The sequence below is a fragment of the Anser brachyrhynchus genome (genome assembly GCF_964034855.1).
Source record: "Anser brachyrhynchus genome assembly, chromosome: 2".
NCBI classification, from domain to species: Eukaryota; Metazoa; Chordata; class Aves; order Anseriformes; family Anatidae; genus Anser; species Anser brachyrhynchus.
Window position 1 is genome coordinate 138,791,641 of NC_137695.1, and position 20,897 is coordinate 138,812,537.

A 20,897-nucleotide genomic window follows, 5' to 3' on the forward strand; every position below is an offset into this window, starting at 1 on the left:
CTGTTGGAATTTTTGACTTTTGCTGGGTTTCTGGTTTTCCTGTTTGTGTAGACAATGCTCTAAAACATTTTCCACATTTTGTTTCAATACAATTACAATGCTATTAAGATGACAGGAGAAGTTAATGTTATTTCTGCGCTGTTAAAGCTAACCTTACTCAAAGGGTAACTTATGCTCAAGAATAGCATAAAATGAAGCAATCTGAGTTATGATAAGAAATGTGATACATGTTTTACAATTAAGATTATAACATTGAAATACTTTCTAAATGTACAACTGTGCTTAATCAGAATCCAAATATTCTACTAGTGATATCTGAAAGCATGTCTTGCACTTAATAAAGGAGGTGGTTGGAGGCTTTGAATGCTGTAAAAGAAAAACTACTGATGTCAAGTGTGTAAACTTGCAGTTGCGGGACTGATGAAAATCACTGTGGTAAAATATACTCTAAGATGAAAACTAATATTTAAATGTGAAACTATGAATAGCTGGAAAAAAGCGGAGTAGAATGTAATTAGCAGCCTGAGTCTGCTCCTACTGATCATGTGATGTTTTGATGTTCATTTTAAGTTTATGTGAATGAAAATTCTAGACACAAATGAGTCTTATTTAATGCACGTTTCAGAAAGCTCTCCTTTAAACCTGTGGATTTATACCTGTACAGATTTTAACTGATTTTTTTAGCATATATTAAATCTATTTTTAGATAGAGTATGTGAGTAATGTTATAATTTTTCAAATGTAGAAATTTTAAGACTTATTTCTTTTCCAGTGCAAGGTAGTTAGCTCCATAGTTAAATTCATTATACAGAAAAGACATGAATATGGGCAGCATTTAATTTCTTTACCATATTGTTAAAATATGAGTGTTTACTGCATATTGGGAATTCACAGAAGAGATTATTTTTCCAGTTACATTATATCTGAAAAAATCTAAATGGATTTCATCCCAGTAGGCTTCAGTGCAGGTGCTTACTATTTTGGTTGTTGACAGAAACTGATTTTCTTATATCTCACAGGGTTCTTATTGAGCATGATGTGGATATATTAGCTCATGGAATGAAAAAATGCTAGGAATATTAATATTTGGTTAACTTTTTTAAAAAAAATAGTTGAGAGTGAAAATAGTTATAATGGATGAATATTTGGAAAGTTCCATAGCGACTGTGGTGTTCATCTTTTCAATCCTATCTCTAAATAACTTTCAATTAAAAATTGCCATTAGAATTCTTGGTCTACAGTAATCCAGAGTTTTTTATTATCTTTGATGTAATTTGAAAGCTAATTCTTGACACCAAAAATAGTCTTTTATGCTGTAATAGATTTTTAGTATTTACAATTTTCCCTTTTTAGTTTCTCTGCTCTATTTCCAAGGGTCTCATTGACTTAACTGCCCTGAATGCCCAAAGAGTTTTGAGTCGTGTGATTTTTGGATAAATAAAGGGCAATGATACTTGATTTGATATTTTAGTCTTCAATTATAAAGGAATACAATTTGGAAATAATCGCTTCAGAAATAAATAGATTTGATATCGTGTCTTCCTTACAACTGCTTAATATTTGTTTTGTTTTATAGGTTATGTTCAGAGTTTGATTAGGCGTGTTGTAAACAATGTCAACATTGTGATCAACAATCTCATATTAAAATATGTGGAGGATGATATTGTTCTCTCAGTCAATATAACTTCTGCAGAATGCTATACAGTGGATGAGTTTTGGGATCGAGCATTTATGGACATCTCTGGTGGGTAGATATTTTTTGGCTTTGTGTATTGGTGATAGTCGAATTTATATTAAAAATTTTAAGTCTAATACAAATGTCTTTTTATGTCAGAAATAAGATGTGAAAATAGGCAGAAGTTACCTTATTAATATTTTCTTAAATAAAGGATGGAGGAATTGTAATGATATAGATTGATTCTTAAGGCATACTTATATGATTACAGATATTTATACAACACGTTCTGAAGCCCTCCTTGCTCATACTTGCTATCCTTCTGTGATTGCATTTTATTTTGTACTTGCCACTGACGGTGAGTGCTTATGCAATCTGTTTCTATTTCTATGAATAAACAGTACCATCTTAACGTGTTGCAATTGTTCATGTTATATTAAAATTCTCTAAATAGGCTAGGTAGAGGTGTAGTAAACTGCGCTGCACTGTAGTGGCGATGGCATAACAGTTGTAAGACGTTTCATTTCATATTTTCAGGAAAAAAAAATCATCTTGGTTTTCAATGGCCTGATGTCTCAGTCTTTAAATTACCAGTATTCACAGTAGTTTTCCAAGTCTAGTTGTTCTTACTGATGTCTGATAGAGGTGAAATTTGAGCATGGAGTATTTCAGGATCACACAGAATATCCCTGCTAGACCAGGGAATTTCAGTAATGGTTTCCTGAGGGGCAAAATATACAAGATTTTTGGGGGGAAAATAATGCGAATAATATTAATTGGTATTATGTTTGCACATACTGCACTACTCCTATTTTATATACATAACTATTGTATAGGGAATGGATGAAAATTTCAAATTTTTTTTTTGATTAGCTGTAACTAATTTGTCCTCACTTTTAAAGTATGCAGCTGAAAAACATCTTTGTGATGTGTATTAAGTTGTGCTCTTTAATCACATAAGCAAGTGCTTTGCTGATGGTCTAAGTAATGACCATGCAACTATCTTGTATTGTTTTCTTCTAGTTAAGCACATGTATGTATGTTATTTTTCTTATCCAATATACTTTTTAACCTATATATATGTACTTTCTTCTTTTTAAAGCCACTGATCTGGTATTGAGAAAGATGATCAACTTTTCTGACTGCACAGTATGTCTTGATAAAAGAAATGCTAGTGGTAAAATTGAATTTTACCAGGAACCTCTGCTGTACAAATGTTCCTTCAGGACTCGTCTGCACTTTACTTATGATAACCTCAACTCCAAAATGCCATCTATTATTAAAGTAGGTATCCCCAAGTCTTTCATTTGTGTTCATGTGTGAACGATTTTGAGGTTTTTCAAAATATACTTTGAAATTTCAAGTAAGATGAAAAGCCAATGCTGTCTTCCTGTTAAAAGGATTTTTTTGATTGTGTTTGATTCATGTGATGCAATTAGTCTCTTACAGCATGTAAGGAAGTAAAGCTATTTAATCTTTTGTATTTTTCCTAAAGCTTTAAAAATGAAATCATCATAATTGTAAGGAAGAAATATATGTCCCCAACAATCTGTTGAAGAAAAAATACTGTATGGTATAAGGTGTCTGCAATATGGTGGAAATGATTTTTTGCTTATGTTACCGTTTCAAATGTAGCCCAAAGTCTCATACATAGCAAGAAGTGTGAATGTATTGATACTATTTAGTGAATTACAAGAAAAGAATTAGCAAGCCAAATCCAACTCTTATTGGGCAGGGGTGCAGTATCACCTGTGGGTGTCTGACCCTGTGACATGTTTACATTTTGAACTGCAAAAGCCAAATGCTGAGTTGGTAGATAGACTAAACTACCTTTCACTTTACATTTGGATTTCTGCTGTGACTAAGTTAAAGATGTGAAATGTTCTTTTCCCCTCTCTTCCCAGTCAGATATGGCAAAAGTCATGAGTATTTACCCAGATAAGAATTCTAACAAAATGGATATTTGCACACTGTTAGTCTGGTAGTATGTATGTTGGCAGATTTTTTTTCTGTATGCTGATCTTAAATTAATAAAGTGTGCAAAGACTTATTCTACACATTTCGGAATTTTTCTTTTTTTGATTCAGTAATTAGTAACAATTCTGGATCTATCCCTTTTTTTAGTTTTGTAATTAAAAACGTGTATATTCAGTGATATTAAGACTCTTAACCACATGCCTTGTGATTTCAGAATCTATATGAACGCCAGTGATAATGAGGAATCATATGACTGCCTAGAGTTTACCACTTACGGTCGTTATGCTCTGTGGTGACAGTATGATTACTGTGTATAGACAGTAAATCTTAATGTTAAAAAGCCCGATTAAAAAAAAAATAGTGGAATAGTTCTGTAAATTTTGGAGAAGTTATACCTAGCTCAAGTCCTATATGCCAAATTTTAACGCAGAGCAAAAATTTATAGCCAAATTACGAGTTTCCAACAGCAGACCGTATAGTGGAAATGGTGACACAGCCTTCCATATAATTTAAAATGGTACTGTTGTTATAAAAATGATTATTATTATAGTATGATTTTAGTGGATACTGGACAAAAATAAAACATACTAGGGTGCACTGAGGTAACAGTGACTCAATTAAATTTATATTAAACTCTTCTGCTTAACTTGGTGATTGTTTATTGCCTCTGCCCTTTCTTTAGGCACATTTCATTTTTTTCAAAAATTTTATGCCTTTTTTTCCTATACACACTCTTTGATTTTTTTGGTGATGTTACACATAATTTAGTTAACTTTTTCTTTTTTCATCTATTTTTTTCCTTTTTTATTCTTTCTCTTTTTTCTTGAATGTTTAAACATAAAATATTGTTTAATGATGGTGTTCAGAAATGTACTCAATTAAATCTAATTTAATGATGCTAGATCACAGATGAATAATTATGTTTCAAAGTATAATGGTCCAAGGGTAAGGATGCTTTAACTTAAATATTTTACAGTATTTCACTGCTATAAAATTATGCCACAGTTAGCTCTATAAACCTGTTGACCCTAACAAATTTCACATTTGGTAACTTAATGATTTGTTGTATGCGTGGAGGTTGTATTCTGTGAATTTAAAAAGTTTGTCTTTGAAATATTTGAATATTGAATAGACATAGCTGTATTTCTTACACAAGTTAAGTAAAAGAAGCCGCTGTCGGTAAGTTTAGCTACTTAATTAATGAGATTAATTCCAGGGCATTTAAAGCCTTTGAAGTTTGTGCTGCACGTGACGTGACCATGGCTTCAGCGCACCCAAAGGTGACGTTCCTGGAACGTCAGCAGCTTGTATTATTGTTGTTACCCAGCTAAGGACAAAAGTCAGCAGAACCCAATGATTTTCTCCAGATCTGTGGAGATTTTCTAATGAAAACTTCCGTATTCTGTGTTGTTCACTTGGTAAAAGCAAATCTTTTTTTCAGCATTCAGTGAAAGTTTCCAAGGCTTCCATGTTCATAATAGCTTATATTCTTTTGGTTTCGTTGTAGGGAGTATTGTTACAACCTTTGTAATACTGTAACATTTTGGCCAAACTCATCTTAGTGACTTTAGTTTAATCATAAAATATCCCAAGTTGGAAGGGACTCACAAGGATCATTGAGTCCAGCTCCTGGGGACAGTTCTAAAGTAGTTTTCTGCTGGTTTTATGAATTTTGTTGAGATGAGTGAACTTAGAGGCAGATGAGGAGGCTCTACATTAAGGGTAGAGCTGATATGTAGCTACTGGACCTGGAGATAACAAATGCGCCTAATGTTACAGAAAATAGCATTATTAACATGATTTTATTACATGGAGCTCCTATGTGAAATAAAGGTAACTTTCTTATCAAGTCTAAGTTTTTATTTTTGTAGCATGAACACGTAGTCATAGCGCTATTTTGAAGTATTAAATAAAATAACTAAAAGAGTATTGAGAGAAGGATAAATTTTCACCCTAGTAATTCCAATCTTTTTAAAACTCTTTCATTTAGAGAGTTCTGCTTAATGGCATGTTTGGAACTGGAATATCCAGAGAAGCTGGTTTGCCACATTTCAGTTGGAATGAATGCTTCCACCTCTCCCCTGACATTACTTGTCCACCTGCAGCAATGTCGGGAGAGGGAAAGAATCAAAATGAAGGAATTTGTATATGAAAACCAGTATATTTAGGTTTCCGTTAGAATGCAGAGATTTTTAAGAATTCTTCATGAAAATAGAAGTTTAATCAGAACCACTTACGTGACTGCTTTAGAAAATTCTTTAGCAACAACTGAAAAACAAAAAACACAACCATGTGAAACATTTTACATTTGATTTTTTTAACATAAAAATTTCTTGAGTGGCAACCTGAAGAGTTTTTGACAGTCACCATTTGCAGCCCTTTGCCTTGTATTGTATTGCAGGTTTTGTTTTTTAGAAATTACAGTGCACATAGAAAATGGATGAGTCATATATTTTAAAAGAGGATTTAATGTGGACACTACTTTGTTTTTAATTTTTGTTGTTTTCTTTCATATTATAGATTCACACGTTAGTTGAAAGTTTGAAACTTTCAATCTCTGATCAGCAGCTTCCTATGTTTATACGTATCATGCAGCTTGGGATTGCTCTTTATTATGGAGAAATAGGCAACTTCAAAGATGGGGAAGGTGAAGATTCGGTATGCCACACTAAGGATATGTTGGGAAACATCACAGGTAAATATAATTTTTATTTGTTGAAAAAAGTGTTAAAACCAGTATTTTCTTTTGCTTTTTGCAAATATGAATAACCAAGGCCTAGCCATTGCAAAGTAATTTGGCAGTCTGTAATTTGATACAGTTAGTTCATTGTGCTGGTTACGTATATAATGAATATCTTTTTCATGTTATGTTCTGAAACATCTTCATATGGACCTCACAAAACTGAGGCTAAACTTAGATAAAGACATCTCTGTAGTTGTGACATGGTAGGGTAGTGTGAATTTATCTATCACTGTACAGTGCAACAAGATACTTGTCCTTAGGTAATTTTGATTTTCTTTTATTTTGTCTGGGTAGTTCAGGTGTGGCTGCTGCCAGTTTCAAAGTGATGTGCTTTTTACCTTTCTTCGAAACTTTTTATTGAGAACTGATACATCATCATTTGTTCTAAAGAGCAAAAACTTTGCACTGTTTTCAGTAGTTCCAATATACTTTAAAATCATCTAGTCTCCTGCTTTTTATTTTTATGTAACGTGTGTTCCCTTTTGGTGATACTTTATGGTCATTTACTGTGATGTGATCTTCTGAAAAAGGAGGGGTGAATTTTCTTTGCATGTGGCTAGTGTCTTGAGGAGACATTTTGCATATCAATCCAAGGTTGAATTTGTGTCTGGGGGAGTTGGATGCAGTATTTACCACAGAGGCAAAAGTACTGCATGATGACTTCTGGAAAATTCTTGGAATTGTATGTGAAGGAGATGCATCAGCATTAAGCTATGTTTATAGTATTAGAGTAGTTAGAGACCTTCAATGTAAAACATTAATAGATTTTGTTCTGTTTAAGAAATATATAATTTCAATTTCCATTTTTTTGATCCTGTATTGCTGTCTTCTCTGACTTCAGAAAAATAATATCGTATTGGAAAGATTACAGCAGTGGAATTTGTTTTTCACAGAAAAATAGCATTTAATGTTGATTGGCACAGATAACCATTTCACTCTCATGCCGGATGTAGAATTCTCTGTCATGCTGCCACTATGTGGAACAGAGCAAATAAACAAGACTTCTGTAAATAGTTCTCCTGTATTTTCTTTAAAGATCAAATACTTTTCTGTACTCAAAACTATTTGCCTTACAAGAAATGTGGAGTTTGTTACACCATGTGATTAGAAGTACTTAATTATTAACATTCTGAAAATATTGAATTAATTTTCTCCTGAGACTTTAAAAAGCATGGTTTCTAGAAGAATCCTTAGTGTGCATTTCAAGAACTCTTTGCATCTAACCAATGTTTTAATTGTAATGTTGGCAGAGAAAGGGTGAAGAGCTGTTCTCTGTGGTGTTGCATTACCCTTGCTTTCAGACAGAGGGTTGTATCTGTACTGTGGGTGTCTTTCTTTCATTCCCATCAAAGTTCAGCCACCTTTAACCCTTCATGCTATAGCTAATTGTGATGTGTTTAGTGTTGCTTGAATTTTGTAGCTGGATTCCTGGAGCTACTAAGGTGAGTAGGACCATTTGAATGTAGGAGGGTGATAGAGGATAGAGAAATCCTGTGAATCAATGAACAGCTGGGATTGGTAGGCAGTGGGTTTCAGATGAAAAGGTCCAAGGACTGGAGAGGGAGATTAGCTGGGTAATGAGAAGATTGGACAGAACATGTGTGTATGGAAGAGGATGCAAGTGGATAGGAGAGAGACGGAGGTTTTGTTTGTTTGGCTTCTTTTGGTTAGTGTGTGAGATGGGTGGTAAAACAGAAATACAGCTTAAGAGAAGACTGAGGTTAAAACAAAAGGCATCTGCCTACAAACACTTCGTGTTTTCTGCATCTGGAATGGAACTCAAGATTCTTATGTCCAAATATGAGTAAATTCTTTGACAAAGTGTCTCTTGTCATCCTCCTTTCTAATGTATGTCCTCAAGAAGGTTAAATTGCAATTGCTGTCTGTAAATCTTATGTGGTTTTTCTGAACAACTGTGAATGTGATTTTTTTTAGTTTTTCATAAAATAGCTATCTAAAAAAGGAATGATGTGTAATTTCATACTGATGTATGCAGTTGTTGTCAGAAGGGTCAGAAATTAAACTATGGTTGCAATGACAAGAACTACCAAGTAGGAAATCTGTAATTTCCTATGCAATCTTTGTTCAACTATGCTGTACTCAAACGCTATTCCACTAATATTCCACTTAATTATGTGATCGTGTATTTTTGACAGAATTATCCCTTCAGAACACAAAACAGATGGCAATTGTTGTGTTGCCAAGCCAGAGCTGTAGAAACTGTTCTGGAAGTCCATTTCTATCTTTACTACAAAGTAGTCTGCTGCATGTAGCCTAAAACTGTTACCAACAGTTTTTCTTTATGCCATTTATGCTTGTTTTCTGCGTTAGAATTCAATAGACGTTTGTAGGCATACATGTGCACATGCATGCACGTGTACCATGTACACACACACAAACAAAACTTTTTGATACCTAATGATTTTTTTACTCACATTCAGTGCCAGTATACGAGTGCCAACATTACCGTGTTATCCATACCATCAGTTTGTGAGTTAACTTTTTTTCTTTTTCTGACTTCATATTATATCTGTGAATGGTAAGGAAAAAACCCGCTTTCCTCCTCTTGAACACTTCATGATGCATTTGTCATCACAGTTTCCAACCACAGATTTGAACTTTTCTGAGGAAACTTCAAATATGCTACTATTTTCAGAAAAAAAAAAGGGAATTAATAAAAATAATAAATGACTTGCAATTTATCTACTGAGCTATATTAGCCACACTTTTTTTCAAAAGTACCATGTTATGAAATCCAAGACTAATTACACTGGAATTGTGCCTGAATTCTTTACAGTTTAGCAATGTACTTAACCTACTTTATAGGTTATGTTTTTATAACTCTTTGAAAGTGTTCTGAAGATTCATTAAGTAGTTCAGCCCAGTAATTATTAGGAAGCAGTCCTAACCATTTCAGTTTAAAGAATTTATCTATATCTTCGTCTTCTGAATAGAATTTCTTGTATTGTTGTCAACTGAATTCATCAACTATGCATATTTAAGGGTATTCCAGCAGCAATTTGAAGTGTTGTTGTACGCCCACATGTAAGAATAGGATCCTGAAATTTGGCAGCAGGGTTAGCCTGTGTCATGAACGTACGTTTTGCTGCCTCTGAAGAAAATCTACTTAAATTCTGTTATGCGGAAAGCATTCAAAATACAGAGGTAAAAATTATGGGTCAGAAATACATGTGGAAACTGCCTTCAGTACTATGGGTGAATTCACTTAATACTGCATGCATGATGAACCATGTTCCGGCTCAGGGCTGAACAGGGCCTTCGCTTCTGAGGATTTGAGACTTGTCTGCATTGTGATCTTGAATGTCTTGGTAGTACAAAGAAGGAAATTGCTGTGTTTCAGTGTAAAAAGATGCAAAAGTTAGAAGGGTTTGGACAAGAGTATGGCAGTGGTAGCTGTGGGGGACTGGGGCTTGAAAATAGGCTTTTGGTTTGTCAGGTAAAAAGGACTAATGTAAATAGAAATGAAAATGACTTTGGCATGAAAGAGGACAGGAAGCCAGGATACATCAGAAAAATGGAATTTAGTTGGATGGAATTGCTGAGGTTGATGATCTAAGGCTGAAATACTGTAACTTTTTTAATGAAGTGATACTGATACTGATAGATGATACTGAGAGGTTTGAGCAATAGGAAAAGCACAGGAAGAGGAGGTTTGGCACTTCTTGAACAAAGAAATCACAGAATGGCTGAGGCTGGATGACTCTGGAGGTCATCTTGTTCAATTCCTGCTCAAGCAGGAACACCCAGAGCAGGTTGTCCAGAACCATGTCCAGGCAACTTCTGAAGACTCCAAGCAGGGCGACTCAGTGCTGTCGCCTGCACAGCACAGAAGCGCTTCTGGTGGTTGGAAGGAGCCTCCTGTGTTCCAGTTCATACCCATTGCCTCTTGTCCTGGCACTGGTCACCACTGAAAAGAGCATGACTCCGTCCTCTCTGCACCCTCTCTTCCTGCATTTATAGGCTTTGATCAGATCCCCTGCCCCAAGCCTTGTCTTCTCCAGGTTGAACTCTCCCAGCTCTCTCAGATGCTCCTCACAGGAGAGGTGCTCCAGGCTCTTGGACTCCTTCCAGTATGTCCACATCTCTCTTGCACAGGAGAGGTGCTCCAGGCTCTTGGACTCCTTCCAGTATGTCCACATCTCTCTTGCACTGGAGAGTCCAGAAATGAGCATGGTGCTCCAGGCTCACCAGTGCTGAGCAGAGGGGAAGGATTACCTCGCTTGACCTCCTGGTGATACTTTGCCTGATGCAGCCGAGAACACTATCAGCCTTCTTTAGTGACAAGGGCACATCGCTGACTCATGTTCAGCTTGGTGCCCACCAGGACCTCCAGGTCCTTTTCTGCAGAATTGCTTCCCAGCTGGGTAGCCCCCAGCCTGTGCTGGTGCCTGGGGTTGTTCCTGCCCGGGGTGCAGGACTTTGCAGTTCTCCTTGTTGAACTTCATGAGGTTCCTGTCAGACCACTCCTCCAGCCTGTTGCCAGGCAGGCATTCATCCTGCCTCTGGATGAATGGTGTTCACGTGAATCAGCTGCTCCTCACAGTTTTGTCATCTGTGAGTTTACCAAGGGCGTATTCTACCCCATCACCCAGAACATTAATGAAAATGTTAAGTAGGACTGGACCCAGTATTGGCCCCTGGCTAACTCTGCTCATTACTGACCTGAAAATAGACTTTGTGCCACTGATTCACCACCCTATAGGCCTGGCTGTTCAGCCTGTTTTCGATTCACCTCATTGTCTGCTCATCCAGCCCATACTTCAACAGCTACTTTGAGACTGGGTGTTGGGAAAGGTTTTTCACTGACAGGGTGATCAGGCACTGAAACAGGCTCCCCAGGGAAGAGGCCACAGCACCGAGCCTGCTGGAGTTCAGGAAGCATTTGGACAATGCTCTCAGACATATTGTTTGATTTTTGGGTGGTCCTGTGTGGAGCCAGGAATTGGACTCTGATCAGTGTGGGTCCCTGTCAACTTGTGATAATCTATGATTCTATAGGTTATTATGGGGAACAGTGTCAAAGGCCTTACGGAAGTCCAGGAAGACAATATCCAATGCTTTCCCATCATCTACCAGGCTGGTCATTTCATTATCAAAGCATATCAGTGTGGTCGAACAGGACTGCTCCTTGGTGAATGTATGCTGACTGCTCCTGATGATTTTCATGTCCTTTTTGTGTACCTGGAAATGGTTTCCAGGTTTAGCTGTTCCATCATCTTCCCAGGGACCGAAGTGAGGCTGACCAGTTTGTAGTTCAGTGAGTCCTGCTTCTTGCCCTTCTTCAAGATAGGAGTGGCATTTGCCTTCCTCCAGTCATCAGGCACTTCTCCCATTTGCTATGATTGACCAAAGACTATAGAGTGGCTTCACAATCTTATCTGCCAGCTCCTTCAACACTCATGGGTGCATCCTGTCAAGGCCTATGCTGTAGGGAACCTGCTTTGGCAGGGGGCTTGGACCCCATGATCTCTTTGAGGTCCCCTCCAACACCTACAATTCTGTGATTCTGTGGACTTCCAAATGTCCAAACAGTGGACAATACAAACAGTGGGCTAAAAATGAAAATGAAGAAGTGCAGAGCAGGTGGGTGGTAGCATAGCTGAGATGTGTCTGCACAATGAGTTGCTGAGCAAGAAGCTTGGGACAGATGCGAGAGGCTGGGATCAAGAGTATGAGCTCAGTATGAGCTGCTGAGCTTCTGAGGGTGGTTTTAACAGTTCCGGGTGCTGCCTCTGAATGATTGCCTTGAGATCCATGCAGATCTGATTGTAACATATGGAGCATGTTTCTCAGGTGTAAAATGGCAATAATATAGTTCCATTCCAAAGGAATATTGTGAAACTTTCTATTATTTGTAAAGCACACTGGCCCTGCTGTGATCTTTACTCTTTCTCAAAAAAAAAAAGAAAAATCAAGAAGTCGTCTGTGAATGTGAGTAGTTAACACTCTTACAACACTAAACAGAATAAAATGTTGCACAGATCCTACGCAACTCGGATTTTTAATGTACTGAAGTACTCCTTTCTGAAAACTCAGTGGTAAGAACAGTAGCATGGGGAGTGTTTAGGATACTAATGGAGCAAAAATCAGATCAAGAGAATGAGTTTAATATATTGTCAACTTTGGGTTGAATTATATTTGGGTTGACTGAGAAAACCAGCTGCAAACAATCTGCGATAGCAAGAAATTAGAGGTGAGCATTACTTGTTGGAGAAGGGGTTGATTCTGCGATAAAGTACTAGGATAAAAATGAGAGAATGGAATTAGATTTACTTATCCATGTTTGACTGAGGAAATACAGTTGGGCACTTTATTGAAGAGTGGGTAGATGAGAGTTATCAGTAAACAGTGGAGAAAATGGTTGCCAGTTTGGCAGAGTTGATATCAGGATAAAAGGTTGTGTGTGTGCCAACTTACATTTACCTGTTATTTCTCTTGTTGCTGCACTTTTTGTGTGTTTTCTCTCGAGGATCTGAGACATGGAGATGCGTGTATTATTCTTGCGAAAGACTGCGGTACGCTATGCTCTTTGGGCTCCTCATCTTTCCGTGTGCTCTGGAATGAGCAGTCCATGCAGGAAAGCCAACAGTCATTTTTTTAACTCCAGTCTAGCTCTGTTATTGGAGTGTCTTCCTTGCCAATACGCTTTGATAACCTCCCAAGGAAACTAGGTGTACTTGAAATTCATATTTCAACAGGCTGTAAAGATGCAATGTAGATAGATAGCAGTTTGTGGGATCAGTGCATTGCGCAGCTGTCTAACAGCCAGTGTGACAGTGAATAACTTCGTTGTAGGCTTCTGTGATAGTGCATTGTAAGTGGCTGCTGAGATTCCATATGCTGAGGATGGGTATCAAGTTCGTTGTATGGAGATAGCCTGATTTCATTAGTTTGGAATATACGTTTAGGCACATAGAATTGCTTGCATCTGCCAACATCAGTTAAATGAGCAGCAGTTAAAATGAGTAGCAAAGAAAAAAAAGTTAAAATTCCAAAATTATAAAATGCCTAAATTAGGGAGCTAAAATTTGTTTATATTAAAAGTTTTAATTGTTTAGGAACTGTAACTTTTTATGTGGAGAATTAGATTTCTCTGAATGCATTTTTAAAATCTATTTTATATTGTCTTGCAATTTTATTTTTTCTTGAAAAATATTAATACTCCTTTTTGAGTAGAAACCAACAAATCTAATTACATTTTTGAAGGGCACTGGCATCAGTCACATGTAGACCTTTTGTTTTTACTTATTGCATAAAAGCTTAAATAGCAGATTTCTTTTTTGCTGCTGATTTTAAAAGTGGTTTAATATAAAGGCTGAATATAAGCATTTTCTTAATGTTTCCAGTGAATAAAGTGTACTTCCAATTGTTCTCTTTGAACTTGTGTGCAGGGTATGAAACAAAAACACTTTCCAGTTTGTCATTCAGTTTGGCAAGGCAAGACAACTAGCACCTTCTTCTCTCTGTTGGAGATCTACACTGAACCTACCACTTTCAGCTTAGTTGTTTTGTAATTTGTACTTCAACCCAGAGGCTCTTGCCCTTTTATTGTGGCATTTCAACTTGTTTGATCTCCTTTGTCATTAAAATAGAACGACCTCCTACCTCTTGCCCTGCTGCTGGTGTTTTGGAATTACTATCGCTTGTTTTGTAGCTCACCCTTAGCTAACTCTTACGCATCTGCTCATAATTTTATTGAGGTTAGGATATTGTTTAAATGATGGCTATTTTTAAATAATTGATTAACAACCCCAAGTAAAATCATGGGGAGCACTGTAGAGTGATTCGTGGTGGTGTTTCAGCACTTCAGAATTGTGGCATTATTCTTTCCAAATTTGTTAGGAAAATTCCAATTAAGGTGATTCGTTCTTCCCCTCCTTCCACCTTCTCTTGTCCATTAGTTCTACTGTAATGTAGTTTCAATTTACAGCAAGACAAGACAGCTGGACATGGAGAAGCTTGGGGAAGTTTGTTTAAGAGATAAAGGTACATGGCTTGAAAAAGTGGGTTCCCTGGAGTTGAACCTGAAGCTTTCAGATGTTGCAGTAACAGTCCATACCCAATGGACTGTATAACTCAGCGGTAAAAGGGAATTACATTTTTTCCCCTTGATTTATGGTAGTTTCTAAGGTGGGAGCTTATTCTGGTCTAGTAGGAGTCGGAGGTTTCAGTTTAAGGAAGATGATATTCTGGCTGCAGGAATAAGAAGAAACCTTTGGCTTACTGTTTTGCCATCCTGACTACCTGAATCACTGCAGCAGGTTGTCTGCTACAAAATGAAAGTGGTATCTCTTAAATGTGTAAAAGTACTGTCCCTTGAACGTGTGGCGTTGTAATATCCATGGTACAGCTATGAGGGCATCAGATTTTCAACTAGAAAGTGTTGGGGCTAGGTGCAGTTTGCTTTTAAATGGAGATGCGGAATACCTTTCAGACTAGAATTTGGTACGTAGGATTTTAATTTCTGCTGGTGTTAATGCCACTTCTAGTTACACGTCAGCTCCTTAGTTCATACTGCTGTGCTAGTGTACTGCATGTGCAATAGGACACAAGACATTATTTTTAAATATGTACTATGAAGTGAAACTATTTAAACATCAACACGTTAAGCTATTAGCATAGTGAATATTACAGGTTATCTTGTGGGAGTCAATTTATTGTCTTTCTGTGGTGTAGATCCATAATGTGTATCTTCTTTTGAATAAAATTCAGTTTGGCAACACTGCCACTGAATAGCTGTATAAACATATTAGGGGCAACTTTTACAAACATTGAACTTGTTTTTTTCTGTACATCAGTCATTTCTATGTGTTCTTTAGATAATAAACATATGCAAAGGAAAATGGTACAGAAAATGTTTATTACTCTGAAAGCATATAGGCTACTATATTTGAGATTCCCCAAGGACAGTTCATGCTGCAGGGACAAATTTAAGGTTTGTTGTGTTCTCTAAGTCAGCACCAATGCTGTTGTCACAAGATAACTCCACTGCAAACCTCTCTTTTTCTATTCTTAGCATGATTAGTTCCAGAAGTTATGATTACACAACTAATGATATTGTCATTGTAGCAGTGAGTTTGCAGTGGCTTCTTTAGCTTATAGCAGTTAGAACATGGACGAGGAAATTGATTTTAATATCTACATTATTTAATGATACAAGAATGAACATCTACAGCTGTGTTCTTGAAGTACTTATTAACTTTAATTTGTGCATTTCATGGTTGATTCAGCCAGATGAAAATTCATGTTATTGCCAGAAGGGATGGTGATGCATTCCCTCCTGCTTCCCCCTGTGCCAGCACCTGTATTTTTGTAGCCACGGGTAGAGCTGGATCAGGGACCTTACCTGGCTGAAAACTAATACAGGCAGAAAAACAAGTAAGTACAAAGAGTAATTTTCTGCTCAGTTAATTCCAGATTTTGGATGGGAGATGCTGGTTTCCAGACTCTTAGTCAGAGATACCTTAAGTATCTCCAACCGTTTAAAAGTGAATTTCCAAAGATCAAACTCAATCTGAACATGGAAACAGATGCAGCCATGCCATACGGTCATTTAATTTATATAAAATTTATTTCTTAACTGGAATCACTGCCCTAAGCTATGAAGCAAAGTTCTTCCACTGTGATCTTAGCTATGGTAGCTAGAAAGGGTAGAGACAGAAACTTGACAAGTGGTGCATAGCATAATGTTCCAATGTGCTTCTGGCCTTGTGGTGGTGGAAGAGTTCCTGTAGGTTTTCTCTCTTGATGACTGAATAATTTTTTGCACTATTCTTTATTCCCTTGCAGTATACATTAAGACAAAGAAATTTCTTAATGCTGAGATAAATAGTCAAAATTGAGATTGTACAAGTTCCTTCAGTGTTGTAAGAAGATGCAGAATAATCATCCTGTTTCAGTAGTGCAGCAGAATTTCCATAGAGGCTCTGTATCACAGCTGTTCTTGGGTTATAGCTAGCTTAGGTGTGTATGAGTACTTGTGATGGTTTAAGGTAAATTGTTAGTCTGCTTCCCTGCAGTCCCTCACAGATGAACATTATTTGACACCACTGGCAAAAAAAGGGACAGCTGATAAAATGTGTCCTTATCCAAAGAATTTTTGCTCCTTAAGAGTTTCTGTGCCTTTTAGATGTTTAGAGAATCACTGTTAATATTGTGTGGGTAAATTTCACACTGGTAAAAATCAGTTGTGTTGTGCCAGGTTTTGAAATTTCTTGGATTTATGGCTTCGATATAAAGGATGCAGTACGAGACAGTTTCTTTTATTTCTTGTGTCTTGCATATGTATCAGAGGTTCATCTACCTTGTTCTGTTTTTGAAGGAACATATACACATGCCCGGTCACAATTTTAGTGCTTGCTGTGATTAGGGTAGTCACATAATGAATGAATAAAATACTGGGGAGAAGAAGCGGAAGGAAGAGCAGAAGACTGAGATTTGATTATTGTGTAGTGTCAGCATTTGAAAATGTAGCATGTAGAAGTATAAGCACCAGTGAGTAATGATTTTTATCCCAATTTTCTTGTTTTTCAGCATGATAGGTTTTCCTAAAAGGTAGCCATTAAGAGAATGGGGTCTTCTGAACTTCCAGAACTTTGCCTTCTGTTGTGGCTTAACCCTGGCAGGCAGCAGCTCAGCACCATGCAGCTGCTCGCTCGCTCTCCCCAGGTGGGATGGGGGAGAGAAACAGAAATGGAAAAAGTGCGAGAACTTGTGGGTTGAGATGAAGAGAGTTCAGTAGATAAAGCAAAAGCCACGCTTACAGGCAAAGCAAAACCAGGAATTCATTTGCTACTTCCCATCGGCAGGCAGATGTTAAGCCATGCCCAGGAAAGCAGGGCTCGTCCTGTGTGATGGTTTCTTGGGAAGACAAACACCATGACTTGGAACATCCCCCCCTTCCTCCTTCTGTACCCCAGCTTCTATTGCTGAGCGTGATATGGATTATCTCCTCAGTCCATTTGGGTCAGCTGTCCCAGCCTCCCTGCTGGCAGGGCAGTGTGAGAAGCAACAACTTGCAACAACTGGGAGCGTTCTCACCACTATTTTCATCAGAAATCCAAAACCTAGCATTATACAAGCCTCTGTGAAGTCAATTAACTACATCCCATCCAAAACCAGGACACCTTCTTTAGTACTGCAGGCCTTCAAAGTATACTTGAGGTGATTGGATCAAATAATTTGTATATTGTGGAAGAATTAAGAATGCATAGGTGGCCTATGAATTGCAGTGCTGACTGAGAAGCTTTAGAAAAAAGTTGGCAAAAGGTTTTATTCTGCTAATATTGTATAATAGAGTTATAAGACTAGTATAAATTCTGCAAGGATAGGATTTTTTTCTGATTTATGTTCTATTCCTTTTGTTGTTAGGCTTTACACAATTTACTGTTTCTTACAGAGTTATAAAAAAAAATCTGCAAGGAACTGATGGAACTCAAAGAGAGCTTGAATTATCTGAATATAGATTGTCTGAATATAGATGACTCATTTTGTCATCTCATCTCTCTCTATTACAAGCCTTGACTTTATTTATTTTGCTTTTCACTTTATTCTTCATTTTACTAACAAATATTTTGTGCTGGTTTGATTTATTCCTCCTTCCTCTCCATATGTCTTGTGGTGTTTTTGCTTTGATGCCCTTTCTGGCGGCTCTCTTACTTGAAGGTGGTGGTGACGCAGCATCACAGCGTAAGGTAGCGTCGGGGTTTATGTGTTCAAAGCCAGCTCGAGAAAGGCAAAACTAGTGTTTTAGGGATGTCGCTCAACTCTTTAGCTCAAAGCTTCCCGACATTTCAGTTTTAGCAATTTATTATTATTATTGAATAAGACAAAGATACTACTGTGCACCCTTAACTTCACATTAGCATAGGGTTTTTGTCATTAGATTTCAGTCATACATAGTTGCAGTTGATGTAGTAATTAGCGTAGTTAATTAAAACCACAGAGGCTTTATGATTCCAAAGTACATACTCCTTCATGTATTATGTATTATAAAGGAATATAGATTATGATTGTTCTTCGAGGTGTTTAGAGGATGTTGTGGGTTGCTTTCTCGGTGTGTTTGTCTGCATTTTGACTGATTACATAACGGTTGTGGAAAAGTTAGCGATAGAAGATAGGTGTGTCTTCCTCTTACATCTTCTGTCTCATGCTATATAGATACAACCGTTTCAGTCTATTTGCTGTTCTGTCTTATTTTAATGGCTTCTAAAATGCTAAGATATATTATAAAACAAACTTGTGTTTGGCGTCTTTTTACTGTTGTACACATACTGCAGCAAGAGATAATCTAAATGATGACTTAATAGGACTATATGACGTAATATGACTACATAGACCAAATATTGTATATTCTAAAATAGATAATTAGATAATACATAATTATATGATATATAGTATATGTTATATATATTATATAATATGATTACATAGGCCAAATATTATATATAACCCACCTACGACACTTCCAAAGTTTTTCTTTTCCACCATTTCTTCTGTGTTTCTTCCTCTGCACAGTCTAGGCTAAGCTATTCAAGTCTGCTCCATATCAGTTCTTTTTGCTTCTGCTTCTGACTGTCCTGCCTCTTGGCCATTTCCAAGACTTTGTGCACCCTTTCTGTATTTCCTATATTTCAAGATTTATGTTTAGATTCAGAACTGATCTCTGAAAATATTTTTAAGGAAAGGGGTAAGGAAGTTTGCTTCGCCCTTCTGAGATGCCTCCAAGAATGTGCAGAGCATTCTCATGAGGGTTTTTTCTTTCTCCTGTCCTGCCAGTGTCCAAATAATTTGGGTACCTGTTGATCCTTATTCTAATGTGAAGACTAAAGCTTTGAAGCTTGTAAGAGTGGGTCCTCTGAGTTTAAAATGAGCAAGTAAAAATGGGATATGCCTATCTCTGTTCTGTTTAATACTCTGTTCAGTATTATTTTCCTGAGAGAACAGTGCTACATCATGCACTCCGTATGGTAACTCTGAAGTAGTTAATACCTCTCTGGAGTCCCATAAGAGTGATGATGAAACCAAATAGGCTAAGTTAACTGTGCTGCGCACAGTGTTACCCACTTGGATCATGAATCATGGGAGAAATCCCTGTATTGTTCTGTATGCTACCTTTAATGTTTTTTCACAGGAAACCCATGTTTGGCTTATTGATTTATAGGTGCCATACTTGTGCTTTTTGCAGAATGCAGATAAACCTGTATCTTCCTCTACGTGAAAAGCTGACTTAAAGGAGGTTTTCAACCTTATTTTTGGAGCTGTGTTGTGTCTACATTTTCCTTGCTATGGCTTTTTCAATTGAAGTCCTTTACTATTGCATTTTAAAATTGAAAACTGAAGGACAGTAATAAATCATTACTTGGTAGGATTTAATTTGCAACTTCAGAAGGACCTTAATGGATGAACTCTTGAAAGCATGTGGTATAGAAGACAAATTCTGGTGTCACTGCAAACGATAAAATTATTGCAAAGAGGAAAATGTTAGTGATGTAAATAAGCATTTGGAAGCTTAAGTAGAAATTTTTGATTTCTAATTGTATGTTCTACCACTATACACCTAATATCAGTGAATGGTACGTGGAATCTTGTCCTAGATAAATTTTGCATGCTATACTTTTGAGTATAATAAATGAACTTTAAAGCATGGTTGATTTGAAATTTCACTTAGCTCTTGTTTTTAAAGGTACGGAAGATGAAACAGGCTCAGTGATGCAATATCCTACGCAGTATATTAATCAAGATCCTTATCTGCATCAAGATGATGATCAGCAACAAGGATGGGTTTCTTGGGCCTGGTCTTTTGTTCCTGCCATTGTGAGTTATGATGATGAAGAGAACAGTTCTGGTGGAATCAATGATGGAACAATGCTCCATCAGCAGAAATCTCAGTCCCTCAAGGATCCTATTATTTCAATTGGATTCTACTGTACAAAGGCAACAGTGACATTTAAGGCAAGTATTTGTGTCATATTTGAGTTCATTGGTTTGTTGTGAAAGTGCATGAAGACTGTATGAATGTATTTACTGTTTGATTTGAGACAAGGGACATTACATGGATGGAATAACAAAAAAATGAGGGGCAATGAATATTGAAAGTTCATGTCACATCATAATTAGGTGGTTTGGTTTGCTATTTGAGGTAGAATTTAACTGCAAACATTTAACCTTGAAGAAGGGAAACCAGTTAATATACTTGGATGAATATTTTTGAGGGAGGGAAGCTTAAGAGGATTTTTGTGAAAGCTTATTGCAGTGTTCTATCCATCTATCGCTTGTATAAATGTATTTTATAATAAAAGAATTTTAGCTTGGTAGAGCTTGTTCATGAATGCTGGAGCAATTTATTTCCTTTGTTTTCCTTTTTTCCTTATAATATGTGCAAATGTGAATTCAATTGAAATTTATTTTGAAATTATTATTCTTTTTTGCTCTAATCAAATTTCTAAGTAGTTGTTGGGTTTTTCTGATACTTTGTGTTTG

The 20,897-nt window shown here is 36.8% G+C and overlaps 1 protein-coding gene across 10 annotated transcripts in view; it reads left to right on the forward strand.

Annotated features, from left to right (window-relative positions):
- VPS13B (vacuolar protein sorting 13 homolog B) overlaps window positions 1-20,897 on the forward strand; it is a 477,988-nt gene that overhangs the window by 48,898 nt on the left and 408,193 nt on the right. For all 10 annotated transcript variants that reach the window (XM_080583158.1, XM_080583153.1, XM_080583155.1 and 7 more), the window contains 4 exons: window positions 1,577-1,744; window positions 2,778-2,959; window positions 6,173-6,347; window positions 20,101-20,369. In XM_080583158.1, coding sequence (XP_080439284.1) covers window positions 1,577-1,744; window positions 2,778-2,959; window positions 6,173-6,347; window positions 20,101-20,369 — 794 coding nt within the window. The remainder of the gene's footprint in view (window positions 1-1,576; window positions 1,745-2,777; window positions 2,960-6,172; window positions 6,348-20,100; window positions 20,370-20,897) is intronic.